The sequence below is a fragment of the Macaca mulatta genome, chromosome 14 (genome assembly GCF_049350105.2).
Source record: "Macaca mulatta isolate MMU2019108-1 chromosome 14, T2T-MMU8v2.0, whole genome shotgun sequence".
NCBI lineage: Eukaryota > Metazoa > Chordata > Mammalia > Primates > Cercopithecidae > Macaca > Macaca mulatta.
Window position 1 is genome coordinate 108,201,580 of NC_133419.1, and position 16,886 is coordinate 108,218,465.

At 35.3% G+C, this 16,886-nt stretch overlaps 1 protein-coding gene across 1 annotated transcript in view; it reads right to left on the reverse strand.

Annotated features, from left to right (window-relative positions):
• Positions 1–16,886, reverse strand: part of CWF19L2 (CWF19 like cell cycle control factor 2) — a 120,196-nt gene that overhangs the window by 15,827 nt on the left and 87,483 nt on the right. Inside the window, exons 13-14 of the mRNA XM_001102590.5 lie at positions 12,761–12,973; positions 7,867–7,983 (exon numbers count right to left, since the gene is read on the reverse strand). Coding sequence (XP_001102590.2) covers positions 7,867–7,983; positions 12,761–12,973 — 330 coding nt within the window. The remainder of the gene's footprint in view (positions 1–7,866; positions 7,984–12,760; positions 12,974–16,886) is intronic.

Sequence of the window (16,886 nt, forward strand, 5' to 3'; positions counted from 1 at the left end):
GTTTTGTTAGATTTGTACCTTAGTCCATCCTCAGTACTTGTGGATTCCATATTTACAAATTTGCCTTCCAAATCAATTCTCATGTCATTTTTGAGATCTTTCACAGGCAACTGCAGAGTGGTGAAACAGTTGAGTCACCTGACATACACATTCCCAACCAAAGTTGAACAAAGCAATGGTCTGCCCTGTTTCAATTCTCAACGTAAACACATGTGCTCTTCAGGGTCTATTTAGTGCCATATTTCCACATATTTGTGCTTTTTGTTGTTGATTTCTCTATTCAAACTGGACCCTAAGCACATTAATGAAGTACCATTTGGTGTTCCTTAACACAACACTGTGATGTGATGTGCCTTATGGAGAGAATAAGCTTTAGATAAGCTTCCTTCAGGCAGTCTTTAATCTTTGATTCTGAGAGTTTTTATCATAAATGAGTAGGAATTTCTTCACTGATTGATATGAACATGGTGGATTATAATGATTTATTACCTAATATTGAACCAGTCTTGCATACGTGGTATAAGCCCCACTTGGACATAGTGTGTTATTGTTTTTATATATTGCCAAACTCTATTTGCTAATATTTTGTTAATAATTTTTACACCTCTATTCACAAAGGATATTGAGCTGTAGTTATTTTATTTAACTGTCTTGTGCTATGAGGATAACTCTAACTCATGGTATCAGGATAATACAAACTCCCAATACGAATGAATTGGAAAGTGTTCTTTCCTCAAGAAATTATATAAAATTGGTGTCAATTCTTTAAAAGTTTCATAAAATTCTCCAATGAAACCATCTGGGTTTGGAGATTTAATTTTTTAGAAGTTTTACATTATGAAGTCCACTCTCTTATTAGTTAAAACATTGTTCAAATTGTCCATTTCATATTGAGTGTGTTGTAACCATTTGCATTTCAAGGAAATGATCCATTACATCCAGAGTTGTTCATATTATTCCCTTATTATCTTTTTGATGAAAATCTATACTAATACTGTTTTATTTCTGATATTGGTAAATTGTTTTTTCTCAATTTTTTTTCTTTGTTGGTCTTGCTGGAAGTTTATTATCTTTTTTAAAACCCCAACTTTCATTTCATTGATTTTCTCTATGATTTTTCTATTTTCAATTTCATTGATTTCTGCTCTTATCTTTATTATTTCTGTCCTTTTGCTTGCTTTGGATATACTTTGCTCTCCTTTTTCCAGGTTCTTGAGGTGAAGGTTTTTCCTCTTTTCTATAAGTACTTAGTGCTATCAATTTCTCTCTTGGCACTCACATAGCTGTGCCTCATAAATCTTAACATGTTGTAATTTCACTGTAATTCAATTCGATTATTATTTTTTTAAATTTCTCCTGAAACTTCTTTTTAAGCTCTATTGAAATGTATTATTTAATTTCCAAGTATTTGGAAAATTTTCTATTATCATTCTGTTATTAATTTCTAGTTTGATTCCACTGTGGTTAGAGAATGCACTCTGTATGATTTCAATTGTTTTAAATTTGTTGAGGTTAGTTTTGTGGCAAGATAAGAGTCTATGCTCTGAAAAAAATGTTTTCTAATATTGTTGAGTGGAGTGTTATACAAATATTGATTAAATCCTGCTGACTGATGGTTATAGTAGGCTGACTAATGGCCCCCAAAGATATCCAGGTCCTATTTCCAAGAACCTAACAACATTACCATATAAGGCATAAGAGATTTTTCAGATATAATTAAGAATCTTGAGACAGGAAGATTATCCTGGATTGCCTGGGTATATCTTAAATGTAATTAAAAGTTTCTTTATAAGAGGGAGGCAGAGCAAGTTGTGACTAAAGAAGAGGAGAAGGCAATATGATGACAGAAGCAGAGACTGAAATGATGCAGCCACAAGCCAAGAAATGCTGCCATCCCCTAGAAACTAGAAGAGGTAAGGAATAGATTCTCTTCCAGAGTCTCCAGAAGGAACCAGTCTAGTCGATACCTTGATTTTAGCCCCGTAAGACTCATTTGGAAACTGACCTCCAGAACCATAAGAAAATACACTTCTATAGTTTTAAGGCACTAACTCTGTGGTAATTTGTTACAGCAACAACAGGAAACTCATGCAATGGCATTTTTAAGTTCTTTTATATCCTTGATGATTTTCAGTCTGGTTTTTGCATCAATTGTTAAAATGGGGGGAGGTGCTGAAGTCTCTAACAATAATTATGAATTTGTCCATTTTTTTCTTTCAGTTCATTCAGTTTTGTTTTACACATTTTGTGCCTCAGTGTTGGCGTATGCACATTTAGGACTGCTATGTCTTCTTGGTGGATTGACCCTTTCACCATTATGTAATGTCTCTCTCTTCTTTGGTAATTTCCTCTGCTCTAAAGTCTACTCTATCTGGCATAAATGCTTTGTTTTCATGAATGGCTGCATAATATATATATTTCCATCCTTTTATATTATTCTACTTGTGGTATTATTACATTTGAAATGAGTTCTTGCAGACAGCATATAGTTGAGCTATGAAATCCCCTCTACCAAACTATCTTTTAACTGACATACTGTTTATTGATATAGTAGAGATATTCTACTTTTATTTTTTTGTTTTCTGTTTGTTCTTTCTATTGTTTTTCTGGTTCCTTTCTCCTGCCTTCTGATGGTTACTTGAACATTTTTAGAATTCCATTTTGATTTATCAGTAGTGTTTCACAGTCTGTCAATTTGTGCAGTTTTTAAAGTGGTTCTAAGAGTTGCTTTAAGGCATTACATATACATACATATATATTTAATTGCAGTCTACTGGGGCCACTTTACCAATGCAAATAAAATATAGACACCTTACTTCCCTTTATGTCCCTTTACTCTCCCTCAATTAGAATTGTCTTAAATACTTTCTCTACATACATTTGGAAACACATGAGACACCAGGTGCTGTGGTTCACGCTTGTAATCCCAGCAGTTTGGGAGGCCAAGGCAGGCTTATCACCTGAGGTCAGGAGTTCAAGACCAGCCTGGACAACATGGTGAAACCCCGTCTCTACAAAAAATACAAAAATTAGCCAGGTGTGGTGATGCATGCCTGTAGTGCCAGCTACTCAGGAAGCTGAGGCACAAGAATCACTTGAACCCAGAAGGCAGAGGTTGCAGTGAGCCAAGATCACGCTACTGCCCTCCAGCTTGGGTGAGAGTAAGACTCCATCTCAAAAAAAGTTTCTGGGGGCTGCCAGCATTTCTTGGCTAGTGGCTGCAACATTTCAGTCTCTGCTTCTATCATATTAGCTTCTCCTCTTCTTTAGTCAAAACTTCTTTCCTCCTTCCTGATTTTCCAGCATTTTTTCTTTTATCATTTCCTCTCAGATTAAAGAACTTCCTTTAGCTATTCTTTTAGGATAGCTCTGCTGATGACAATTTCTCTTTCCATCACCTAACAATGTCTTGATTTTCTCCCATATTCCTGAAGGATATTTTCACTAGAAACAGAATTCTTGCTTGACAGTTATTTTCTTTCAGCACTTGAGAAATGTGTTACTTCCTTCTGGCCTCCATGGTTTCTAGTGAGAAATATGCTGTCATTCAAATCGTATTTTCCTTATAGCGTTTGTTGTATTTTCCTAATTGCTTGTTGAAGCATTTTTATGAGGGCTGCTTTAAAATCTTTGTCAGATAATTAGGATGTCTCTGTTATCTTGGTGTTGGTGTCTACTGATTACCTTTTCCATCCTAGTTGAGACTGTCTCTATAAGTAATTTTCAATTGAAATCTGAACATTTTGAGAATTAAGAGACTGGATCTTGTTTATATTTTCCATTTTATACGGCTTTTCCTAATACTGCTCCATCAGAAGAGAGATACTACCTCATTACTGCCATATGGGGATGGAAGTTCAGGTTCCCAAACTTGGCCTCTGTTGACACTCAAAAATGGCAGAGGCGACTCATTACTGCTGGGTAGGAGATGTGAGTTCTAGGTTCCCATTAGGCTTCCACTGATACTATCCTGACTGGGAAGAGGAGGCATGCCTTGTGTCTCCTCCCCACATGGTTTCCACTCATCGATACCTTCACATGCCTAGTGTTACTTGCACACAAAAAAACTAAAAAACAGAATCAAATAGGAAAAAATACAAATTTGGTATTACGACAGCTTTTCAGATTGTCTCTATTTTGTTACTTGTTACTATGCTTACAAACTTTTATTTATTAAAAAAACTTTATTGTTACTTATTTCAATATCTAGTCCTAGAGTGAGAAGATAACCTTATATACTAGAAAAAGGAAAATTGTTAACAGAGTGGAACTATATATTTGTAACCCAAACTTTTTCAAAGAAAAGATGTACATAGAAAGCAACAGCAATAATAATACATGTTTAAATAATCCAAAAATTACCTCACAAACATCCTTACTTCATGTTTGTTCATACTCCCTTTCTGGCTTAATTATTGGATGACTGTTCTAGATTTATCTGGAGAACAGCGAAGAAGGCAGACTCAAAATGTCATGAATTATAAACAAAAACTGAAAAAATACTAAATTAGTGTTGCAAGAATGGTTCTGTATTATAAAATATATAAACCTCATACTAATAGCTCCAAGGAGGATACACACACATTTAAGTACTTCTCCTCTCTCTCTCTCTCTCTATACACATACATATATATAGAACATTTTAATTTACAAATACGAGTTTAATGGAATAATTTGAGTTTGATCAACTCTACCAAAAGCATGATGTTCTCCATACTCAATAAGAAATACGCTATACAAAAATATTCATTTTTTAAAAAGTTATGTAACAACTAAACAATGGGGAATTTTTTGTAGTTCCATATCATAAGATAAATCAACTGTTTTATATTTAAGAGAGACATAGAGTTTCCATGTTATGGAGATGACATGAAACTCCCATATTCCTAGCAAAAAACACTTCATTCTTTGGGTAACCACTACTTTCCACATTTCTAACCTACCATTATTCATCTAATTGCCCATTCCTCATTTAGTCAATGCATCCAGACTACAATTTCTTATAATCAGTTTAAGGAAACTATACTGCAGAATGTTGCAGGTCCTTTTGTATCACCACAGTATAAAAAAAATCAAGTACGTATGAATACATACTTTTGACATTAAAATTAAAGTACTCCTTAAAACTATTAATGTTATGTAGGACTGATTTTGGAATATTAATGCAACAATTTAAAGTATAACATGTTTAAATATAAAGTTATCAAGTTATCCCAAGGTAAATGTTATGCGATAGAACAGAACTCATTTATTACTCTCTCCACAGAGTAACACCTCAAAAATGAATTTAAACAATTGTTTAAAAGGCATAAGCTACTTGAACAAAGGAAATGAGAGAAAACGCAACGACAAATCAGATCACTCCATAAGAACTGACTTAAATGCTAGAAAGTTGGCTCATACCTTGGGGAGGAGAAAGAAGGTTAGCAGGGACAGCAAAGAAGAAACCCATGCGACACTGCAGAACCTTCAACAGGCTCAGGAGTTGGCAGCACCAAGTACTTATGGAAGTGGAGGTGAAGGTATGGCTAAAAACAGATGACTTAGAGGAAAGCCTATTAAAAAAGCAATCAACATGCCAGATCCCCTCCTCATCATCAGAATGCTACAGGATTATCCTCTGGAAAAAGTAAAACAAAGTAGCTGAGCTAGAAAACCAGACACAGCTGAGAGTTTACAGTCTGAAAACAAGGGTGTTATCAGAAAGGTTACTTAATGTCCATACATGTTCAACACTGCCACCTCCAGTCTTCTTCCCCAATTCAGCTCCCAGAACACTGGCAAGCAGGCTTAGATGACAGGAGATTGAGAGTCTTTTCTGAAGGTCTGGCTATAGCCCCAAGAAAAAGATCTAAAGGTACTAACATTGGCTGTTTCCTAATGAAATGGCCCCACATATCACTCCACATTGAAGTTCACTGTATGTAAGCATCAGTGATCCTCCTTTATCCCCACCTACCAATTTGGGATATTTTTAAATGGGCTTACAGTGTTTGATTACAGCATATGTTCAAGAAAATTTGTAAAAATTGTAACAATAAATTTAGAGGGAACCAAGTTTCACTATATATTTAACAAAACCAGCAATTTGGATCTTATTTAAAATGTGTGATTAGCCAAGTATGCTACGCTGAAACATCTCTGCATTTTATATTAAATAGGAAGTCTAAAACGACATTTAAATATTACTAGATACTAGTGATTTTTAAAACCACTTGAAAGAAGTGGCTCCTGCATTACAACATTTGGCAACAACATTTTGTGCTAAGTCAAATTTTTTTTTAATATATCCAATAAAAGAGGTAAATAATCAAAGATATTCACTAAAGTAGAATCAATTTGAGTTGTACATATTTTGAAAGTAAAATAACAACAACAACAACAGCAAACTGTACTTCTTCAAGCTAGGATTCAAATATTTCATTAGTTCACTAGCCTACAATAATTTATAACTTCTAACAATTATTTTCCTTTCTCACACAAAAGGAGTTATGACACCATTATCTGCATAAAACAATTTGGCTTTTCCTCTTTCCCAGTTTTCCATAATATATTTGGCTTCCAAAATCTGCTAAACTATAATGTAAACTATACTAGAAACACACCATATATTTTGGCAGAATTAATGAACTACTTGATCTCTTCATTTCTTACAGCACCTAAAATATGATATTCATGTACTCAATATCTGTTAAATTGAATAAAAATCTTCATCCACTTAAATTGTTTTCATCAAGCAGCTTGATTTCTTATAGAAATATAAAACATACACACTGTATTCCTAATTTCTTAAAATATTTTTGGTACTGCACTTTGCTCTAAGTTAAATCAGTTTTATATGTATGCATTTTTAAAAGGCATCCTGGAAATGTTCTAAAATAATTCTAAGAACTGAATGCCCATACTTTCCACCTTAAATTACCTACTGGCACTGGCATCCACTGCTAGGAAAACCCAAACTTTCACATCAAAAATACTTATATTCTTACTTTTGCCTGGTTGCAGATGCAATAAAACAATCTACCCTTTTAACTTTCACAGCATAAACTTTAAAATTACAAGGTATACAAGACTAAATTTCATCAAATGCCATCAAAACATCTCTTCTTTTGACATACTTATCAGCATGCTGCAAAGACCAGTCGTCTCTTGTGCAGCGCTAACTTACAATTTTCACATTTTCTAATTAAGGCTCCCTGTAGCCCCTATTCAGTTGTCTGGCATTAAAAAATAAAGTGTTTTCTTCCTTTCTTTCCTGGTCATTATCAGGTCTTGAAATAATTCAGCAACAATTTCACCCATGGTGTGCCTTTCACTCTCTTAAAGCATCAGCCACAAAAACAAATCCGTGAATCCAAAAGCTGGGCCAGATTATGAAGGAAAAAGAGCAGAAATTAAGGCTAGTAACAAAATCACCACAAAAACACAGCAGCAGAGAAGGCCAATTCTATCACAGGAAAATACGGCAACTGCTAAATATAAACCTCTGACTCCTCAAATTTATTTTCGTTATCTGAAAATGTCTTTCCTTTTAGCTGCAATTTATTGGCTTACTGTGGTAAGAATGATTCTTTCATGCTACAAAAGAGGTGTTGAAATCTTAGGCTGATTTTTTAAGTAAAAATAATTATTACTTTGTCCCAGTTTATTTCGAAGATAAAAGGTCTCAAAATCTGGAGCACGCAAGGAAATAAAATGATGGAAACACCATGATCCACAGATGGATACAACTATGAAAACACACATGTTTAAGTTTAGAAACTAAAATCATTAAATGAAGGTATAAAACCTATTGGAATGTATCACAATAATTTACAAAAATTGCTCATGAGTTTTAAAATGATAATGAACATTTATCATGCTGACCTGGATCTCCTCCCAGATGTCTTCATCCAATAAAGTAGCTGCTCTATGGTGCTGCAAAGGGACTATCAGGCAGTGTCCCTCAGTAAGAGACCGTACGTTGGGTAAACATAAATAAACCTATGGGGGAGAAGTACAAAAGGTGAAATGTTACTGCTATTTATTCTCAGTTGTAACAGATGAACCCTTGGTAGAAAAAAAAAAGATGAATATTTAATGAAGAATACTTAAGAATTGCTTTTGTAAATGTTAATATTTTTAAAGATATTTAATATTTTTAAAGGCATCAGGATGGTTTTTAATAAACTGAAAATTTAGAGCACAGATCTTATACATCAGACAAGGATTAAGATTAGGCAAAGAAGAGCAGAATGAATGACACAATATCCTTAATCTGAAGGGGCTAGATACTTGAAAATCCTTGAAACAACACAATTTTCACAAAAACAAAAAGACACATGGCCTAGTAATGGTCTATCGGATGCCTGTTTATCAGGCCTTCCTTCTCTGATTAGCTGAGAAAAGAGAATAAACTGAGCTCAAAGGAAGAGAATATGACCTTGGAATGACCTTACTGCTATTTATTTACAAACATCTATTACCTAAAAACTAGTGCTATTTTTCCATTATATACAAACTGTCTTTTTTTAAAAAAAAAAAAAAAAAAAAAAAAAGGTTAATCGGTATGTATACAGAGAACAAAAGCATTACAAAGGGCTTGATCTTATTCTTATTTCTGTTATATTTTGCTGGGTTTTAGCTAGAAATATTTTGCAAAGCAGACATTGTTTATTTAATAGAATAACTCAAATGTTTAAAACTTTGCTGAGAACAAAGTACGAGTGCACATGGATATCTACCTAAAATTACAGTAACCTCATAAACATGTTCATGAAAAAAAAGAAAAAGAAATAAAGATTAAGGGCCATGGATATGTCTGTAGACAACTTACAAGATTTAGAAAATAAAATATTTAAAGAAATGACTGAATTTTCTACATAATCACTGAGATAAAGAGCCAGGTCCAAGTGTCAACGATAGGTCAAATGAGCTGTAATAAAATTCATTTTTAAATGCATTATAAACATAAAAATCACCTAAATTGGTATCAAAATCAGTTTTTCAAAACAATAATAGAAACATGAAAGAGAAAATAAAATAACACCTAAATAAATTAGAACACACAAAAAGCAATACTTTTTTTATCTGACAGAGACAGCAGAGCTACGATGGACTGATCAATAATTACTGAGGGCCAATTACATGCCAGGCAGTGTTCTACATGCTAGGGAATCAACAATGAGCAGGGACACAAATCCCTACCCATAAGGAGCTTATGGGGTGCTACAGATTGAATGTCTGTGTGCCTCCAAAATGTATACGTTAAACCTTAACACCCAAGGTGATAATATTTGGAGGTAGGGGACTTTGGAAGGTGATTAGGTCATGAGGACAGAGTCCTCATGAATGGGATTAATTCCCTTATAAAGAGGCCCCAGGGAACGTGCTTGCCACTTCCACCACGTAATGACACAGCAATAAGATGGCTGTCTGTGAACCAGGATGTGGGACCTCACCAGACACTGAACCTGCTAGCACCTTGATCTTGGACTTCCCAGCCTCCAAAACTGGCTTCAATAAATTTCTGTTGCTGATAAGCCATCCAGTCTATGGAATTTTTTTATAGTAGCCCAAACTAAGACATGAAAGAAGAAAGACAAACAATGTAAATGTAAAGTAAAATGTATAATATGTCAGATGGTGATAAGGGGTACTAAAAAAATAAAGCAGAAAAAGGTACAGATCGTGTCTAGGGAGAGGTTAGGAAGCCCCCTTTTAAAGTTACCTACTAGGGTAACATTTGAGAAGATATGTGAAGGAAGGAAGAGTAGACACAGGAAGAAACCCCCAGTCAAAGGGAAAAGCATATGAGGAGGATGCATACCAAGTGTGTTCTCCAGATTGTCAGACAGCCAGTGTGGCTAAGCTGAGAGGATGAGAGGAAGGCTGACAGCCAGTGAGGTGACACAAAGAATTGGGCCTGCAGGCCTCATAGGCGACAATAAGGATTCTGGCTTTGGTCTGAAAGCCAGATCTGACTAATGTTGACTTAAAGTCAAAAAGACCACTTGCTACTGCATAGAGAAAGGGCAAAGGAAAGAGGCAGAAAGACCCATTAGGAAACTATTACAGGAGTCCAGTAATAAATGATGACGACTTTAGCCAGGGTGGTAGAAATAAAGATTATGAAATGTGGTCAGAACAGGAATGTATTTTGAAATACAGCCAACAGAATTTAGAAATGGACAGTAAGGAGTGAGGGAAAGTAAAGGACTCAGTATTACTCCAAGGTCTAATGCAAGCAACTGGAGGATGAAAGTGACATTTACTAAAAAGAGGAAGACTATGGGAAGGTTAGTGTTAGCTAAAGGTAAAGGTGGAGACGGGTATTAGAATTTCACCTAAGTTTGAGATGTTTATTAGATATCCAAGTGCAAAAGTAGGTTGGATACATGCACCTAGAATTGTAGGAGATATTTGGGTTAAAATGTGAATTTGCTAGTGGTCTAAAAACAGTAGTCATGAAATGAACAGAACATTTCAGACAAAGACATCTCTATTATAGCATTTTAAGAGAGTGTAAGCAAAAATTCTGAAAGTCTTCTGTAGTAGATTGCACAAATGCATCCAGTTATTCACTACTTCATATAACCCTTCACGATGTTACTCTGTAGCTCCTCCCATCAAGAGGTGGAGTTACAAACTGGCCTTATGACTCATGAAGGACATCACAGAACATGGTAGAAATGATGGTGGTCAGTTCCAAGTCTATGCCTCAAGAGGCCTTGTGTACTTCTGCTAATTCTGTTGGAACGAGCCTAGCTCCCATGTGAAGAAGCCTATGCTAGCCTACTGGAAGACAACAGACCATACAAAACAGAGTGATTTAAATGCTGTCTCAAGCCACTAAATTTTGGTGTAGTTTGTTTATGTATGAATGCTAGTATATCTCCTCTTCCCCCACTTAAAGGTATAAATGGAAGACTAGATAATTCTCAGGTCTGATGTATAAAGTCTTTACACTCGTGAGGTCTGAGATCCAGTAAGGGTAATACCCACTTCAGACAGCTTGCAGTTCCCAGAATGAACCATGTGGTTGTGCACCTCAGTGTCTTTGCTTGTGTTGTCCTGTACTTCCTAAATACTGCAATGTATCCTATTCCACCATTAAAATGTAGCACAAGACATACTTCTTCCAGAAAGCCTTCCTTGATAACCCCACAGTAACTTAAATATTCCTCCTTCCTGTTCTCATGACACTCCTGCATTTATATCACTGCATTAAAATTGATCTGGTTATGTCTGCCTGCTCCCCATAAAGCTGTAAGCAACTTGAGGAGGTTGTAGGCATATTTATATTTCTAGTACCTAGTACTAGAGGCTGACAAACACTAGATACTCAGTAAATACCTGGTAAATGAATGAATTACCTAGCAGTTTTTTGTTTTTTTTTTTTTTTTTGAGACGGAGTCTTGCTGTGTCGCCCAGGCTGGAGTGCAGTGGCGCGATCTCGGCTCACTGCAAGCTCCGCCTCCCGGGTTCACGCCATTCTCCCGCCTCAGCCTCCGAGTAGCTGGGACTACAGGCGCCCGCCACCACGCCCAGCTAGTTTTTTGTATTTTTAGTAGAGACGGGGTTTCACCATGTTAGCCAGGATGGTCTCGATCTCCTGACCTCGTGATCCACCCGCCTCGGCCTCCCAAAGTGCTGGGATTACAGGCTTGAGCCACCGCGCCCGGCCTTTTGTTTCTTTTTCTAAATCAAATTAAAAGTAGATGACTAGAATCAGGCAAAAATATTAAAGAATGAACATAACTCTTATTTAAGTTATAACCATGTCGTTTATGTGAAAGTTGGGAAAGGAACTTAGAAAAATAAATATAAGTAATTAGTTAAGATGGATTTTTAAAAATTATTTAATTTTGAATGGGATTTTGACATTTATCTTTTTGTTAAGTATAAAGGAAAAGAGAAGAAAAAGATAAGAAAATAAATCAAAAGAAGCCAGAATGGACACTGATTAATTAACCACCTCAACAACCTAAAGATATTAATGACAAGGGGTATATGTATGTACGTGTAAGTATACAATAAACAACATAAATAGGTATATGTATGTTTCCCAAACTATTCGTTCCCGAAACTAGCATTCATTCATTCATTCACTGTCTTCTACTTTTCTCACTGACTCCACTCCTGCCTTCTTTCTGCTCCAACAATGCCAAGCTCATTTTCTCCTCAGGGTTTTTCACTGACGGTCCTTCCTGAAACATTATCCATTCTTATCTTCATGTTACTTGTCCTTCCCATTTTATGCATCTTTACTAAAGTTCCTCAGAGAAGCCTTCCAGACTACCTTGTGAAAAAAATACCCCCATCATTTTCTCCCATTTCTTCACTTTACTTGCTTTATGACGATTAATTATTTCAAATCAGGGCAATTATTACTTTATTTACTGCCTTATTTCCCCAGGCATAAGGTCCAAAAGTCTATCCGATTCTCAACTTTTCCCCAGTGACTAATTAGGGTATGGCATATATTAGGTATACAAAAATTATTTTTTTTATAATATTAGATAAGAATTAAATTATAATAGAATTAAATCAGTAAGTGTTTATTGGAATGAATTACTATTATGTACTACCACCAGGGCTAGATGCTTGGTATACAATGGAGACCAAAGTTACCTCTGCCTTCACGGAGCTTAAAAATTATTAGGGGAAAGACCCAATAAACAAGTAAAACAAACAAAATAATAAACTTCTTCAAGTTATTCTATGAAGAAACAAAAAAGTTCTATGAGAATGTAAGCAAAGGATAATAAATACTTCTTACCTTAACACCTATTGCAACAATAAGATGCTTGGGAAATTGAGAGCTGTCAAAACAATACAGACATTTTTCCATTTGTGCAGCAAGACTCCGATGTTCAGCAACAGCCTTTTTCCGTTGGTTCTCTTCCTCTTCACCAAGACGTTCTCTCTCAGCTGCTTTGGAGACAAACATGTCATCCAGGGTGTAATAGTCTCCATCTGTTTTTCCCATAAACTGAAAAACCAAAATAACAGTAACAGGGAGTATAAGGTAGTGATTAGGATTTTACTGTACTGTGGTATCCTGTATCTGTATCTGTAAGTTCTATGATAAAACTCTTACATTTAAAGGAAAAGAAAAAACATGATTGATACTTGTTTGATCTTCTAGAGTCAATCTATCATCATCATCACCACAGCTAAAGTTTACTGAATACTTACTATATACAATTCTGTATGACTTGTTCATGTGGGGACCATTAGCATTTTCAACTAATAGATGAGGAAACTGAATCACAGAGATGTTAAAACTGTAACTTTAAAAATTCACGTATACACTATATCGAATGTGAAACTTTTTTTTTTTTTAACCACATCTCCAGGTACCTTCTCCATACCTCCCCTAACATGAACTATGGACAGACTGAGGCTTTCAAAATACAAAAACACAAATATGCAAATTTTATTTCCTTATTTTATGTGCCTCCTTAGGTACTTAGAGAGTTCTATACTGTGTACAGAATGAAGTTCAAACTCTTGAACTTGAAAGCCAACTAAATCATACATACAAAAAGACATGATGGTTTAAAGCTTAGATTCCACAGTCAAAATGACCATGGTAAAGTTCTATGTCCTGTATGTATAACCTTGAACATATTATTTAATTTCTCTGTGCTCGCTCTATGCCTTATTTCCTCATTTTACAATGGTTATAACAATACTGCCTGAGTATCCCTTATCCAAAATGCTTGGGACCAGAAGAGTTTTAGACTTCCAATTTTTTCTGATTTTGGAATATTTGCATATATATATAATAGGGTATCATGGGGATGGGACGTAAGTCTAAAATGAAGTTCATTTATGTTTCCTATGTACTTTAAATGCATAGCCGTAAGGTAACTGTATATAATATTTTTAATATTTTTGTGCATGAAACAAAGTTCATGTATATTGAACTATCAGAAAGCAAAGATGTCATTATCTCAGCCATCCATAAGGAATTACAGCACATTTACATTTATGTATACCTGCTACATTGGCACATGATTGCACAGTTATTCTGTCCTTGGCATCCTTATTTCCTGACAGGCTGTCTCATCAGTTGTAGTAAGTGTCTTCCTGGGTCAACCCATGAGGTTTAATTCTACTAATTTTTCAACACTATTGTAAGAGTTAGCTGTCACTTCCATCAAATAAACTTCCTCCATCTTGCAAGCCCCTCCAATGTGTACTTGTACTGCTGTCCATCTCAGGATGACTACACTGTAACATACTCATTAACTTGTCTTTTTTTTTCCCATTACACTGCGTTCTACTAAGTGTAAGAGAAGTACTAAAGTACTAAGTATAATGTAAATTACTCAGTGTAATGGAAGTATTAAAGCACTAAGTATTAAAAACAGAACAGGCCAGGCACCGTGGCTCACACCTGTAATCCCAGCACTTTGAGCGGCTGAGGTGGGTGGATCATGAAGTCCAGGAGTTCGAAACCAGCCTGACCAACAAGGTGAAATCCTGTCTTTACTAAAAATACAAAAGTAGGTGGGTGTGGTGGTGCATGCCTATAATCCCAGCTACTCAGGAGGCTGAGGCAGGAAAATCGTTTGAACCAGGGAGGTGGAGGCTGCAGTGAGCCAAGATCGCACCATTGCACTCTAGACTAGGCAACAAGAGTGAAACTCCATCTCAAAAAACAAACAAACACAACAACAAAAAAACAAAACTACGTGTTATCATCAAACATAAAGCAATAGCAAGATGCTTGGATCTTAGCATTTTAAATGATTTGAAGATGGAGCAGTTCTATACATGTCAAACAAAGTAGATTTCATAGCATACAGTATTATGAATGATAAAGGGTCACCTGATTAAGGAGTCATAACATCAAGAGGATACATTCTGTAGATTATGTAAGTTGGAAAGAAAAATTTTAAGAGGACATAACAATCCAAAAGTTTATATACCTAATAACAGAGCTTCAAAATGTGTAAGAACAAACTTGACAGAACTGCCAAATAGATAAATTCCAACTGTAATCACGATTTTAAATACTTCACTCTCTGTAATTGGTAGCACAAACAGAAAAGCAATAGCTACGTAGAAGACTCGAACACACTATCAACCAACTTGACTTAATTGACATTAACAGAAATTTCAGACAACAGCAGCAAAACATACGTTCTTCTCTTGTGTACATGGAACATCAACCAAGACAGATGACATTCTGGGTCATAACACAAGTCTCAATAAATTTAAAAAGATTCTAGTAACTTAAAGTATGTTCTCTGAACACAATGGAATAAAAATCAGTAACAGAAATAACTTTGGAAAACTGCCACATACTTGGTATTGTGCACTCCTAAATGACCCATGAATCAACAACAACAAAAAAAAAAGAAAATGAGAAATGACTTTAAACAGCAGTAAAACAAAAATACCACATATCAGAATTTGCTGCTGCTGCTAAAAGCAGAATTTAGAGGGAAATTATAGCATTAAACATCTGTATTAAAAGACAAGAAAGGTCTCAAATCAATGATGCCAACTGCAACCTTAAGAAACTAGAAAAAGAAGAAAAAATAAAACCCAATGTAAATAGAAGAAAATTTCTTTAACACCATTACTGATAGAATCAGATAAAAAGATTACTACCAAGGCATTTCTTAGAGCACACTGACTTCCTTGTTTCTACTAGCAATTTATTTTTTTCTTCCACAATATTCCCCATATTAATCCTTGTATACTTCTTGACTTTTCCAGGTTTGTCTATTTATGTAAACTGCATTGCCTTACAAATTATTATTTTAAATTTATTTTAACTTTATATCTTCATCTAAACCATAATTCATTACATTCTAAAAAATATCAGAACTGGTCACTAGTCATTTTCATGAAATAGTGTCCTACTACATGCTAGATATTAATCCTAATACAAATATTTCTGCAACACAGAAATTTTTATTTTCACTTGACAGATTAAAAACTGAGGCTAGGCCAGGCACAGTGGCTCACGCCTATAATCTTAGCATTTTGGGAAGTGGAGGCGGGTGGATTACCCGAGGTCGGGAGTTCGAAACCAACCTGACCAACTTGGGGAAACCCCGTCTCTACTAAAAATACAAAAATTAGCCAGGCGTGGTGGCACATGCCTGTAATCCCAGCTACTCGGGAGGCTGAGACAGGAGAATCATTTGAACCCGGGAGGCGGAGGTTGCCGTGGGCCGAGATCATGCTAGCCTGGGCAACAAGAGCGAAACTCCGTCTCAAAAAAAAAACAAAACTAAAAACTGAGGCTAACAGAAACTAAGTAACTTAATCAATATCACACCGCTATTAAAGGACAGAACCAGGAATTGAAACCAGTTGGTCTGACTACAAAACTGCAGAGTGTCTGGCATATAAGTGAGGCTTTCTCCCTTAAGAAATCAATGTTTGAAACACAGAAAGGGTATATTGTGAATACAGTCTATGAAGCAGAATAAAGAGCTACAAGAAAACTTATTTCATCTAGAATAAACATACCAAATCAAGTTAAGGTGCTTATCAGTGGGAACACAGATATCTAGTAGTTATTTATCTTACCCAAAATATATTAACAGGAGCACATTTATACATACATAACTGTGCCTTCATATGATATAGCCCATTGTGGTTTTGGAAAGTTCATAAATGATCAGAGAACACATTCAAAACAAATATTTTATACATGGAAGATGGTATTTCTACCCTTAAATCTAGTTTTCATGGATGTTGCCAAACCTCCTTGATTTATTTATAGTGTTTGAACTGAAAATGATAGTCTTGCCAATTAAGTCTGACTGATTCTTCAATACAACTGAAATATGGTCCCCACTGATCCAGGAACAATTAATTCCCTCCTCCTACAGCCTCAAATGATTTGCATTTTTATTCATTATCTTTTCTTTGGG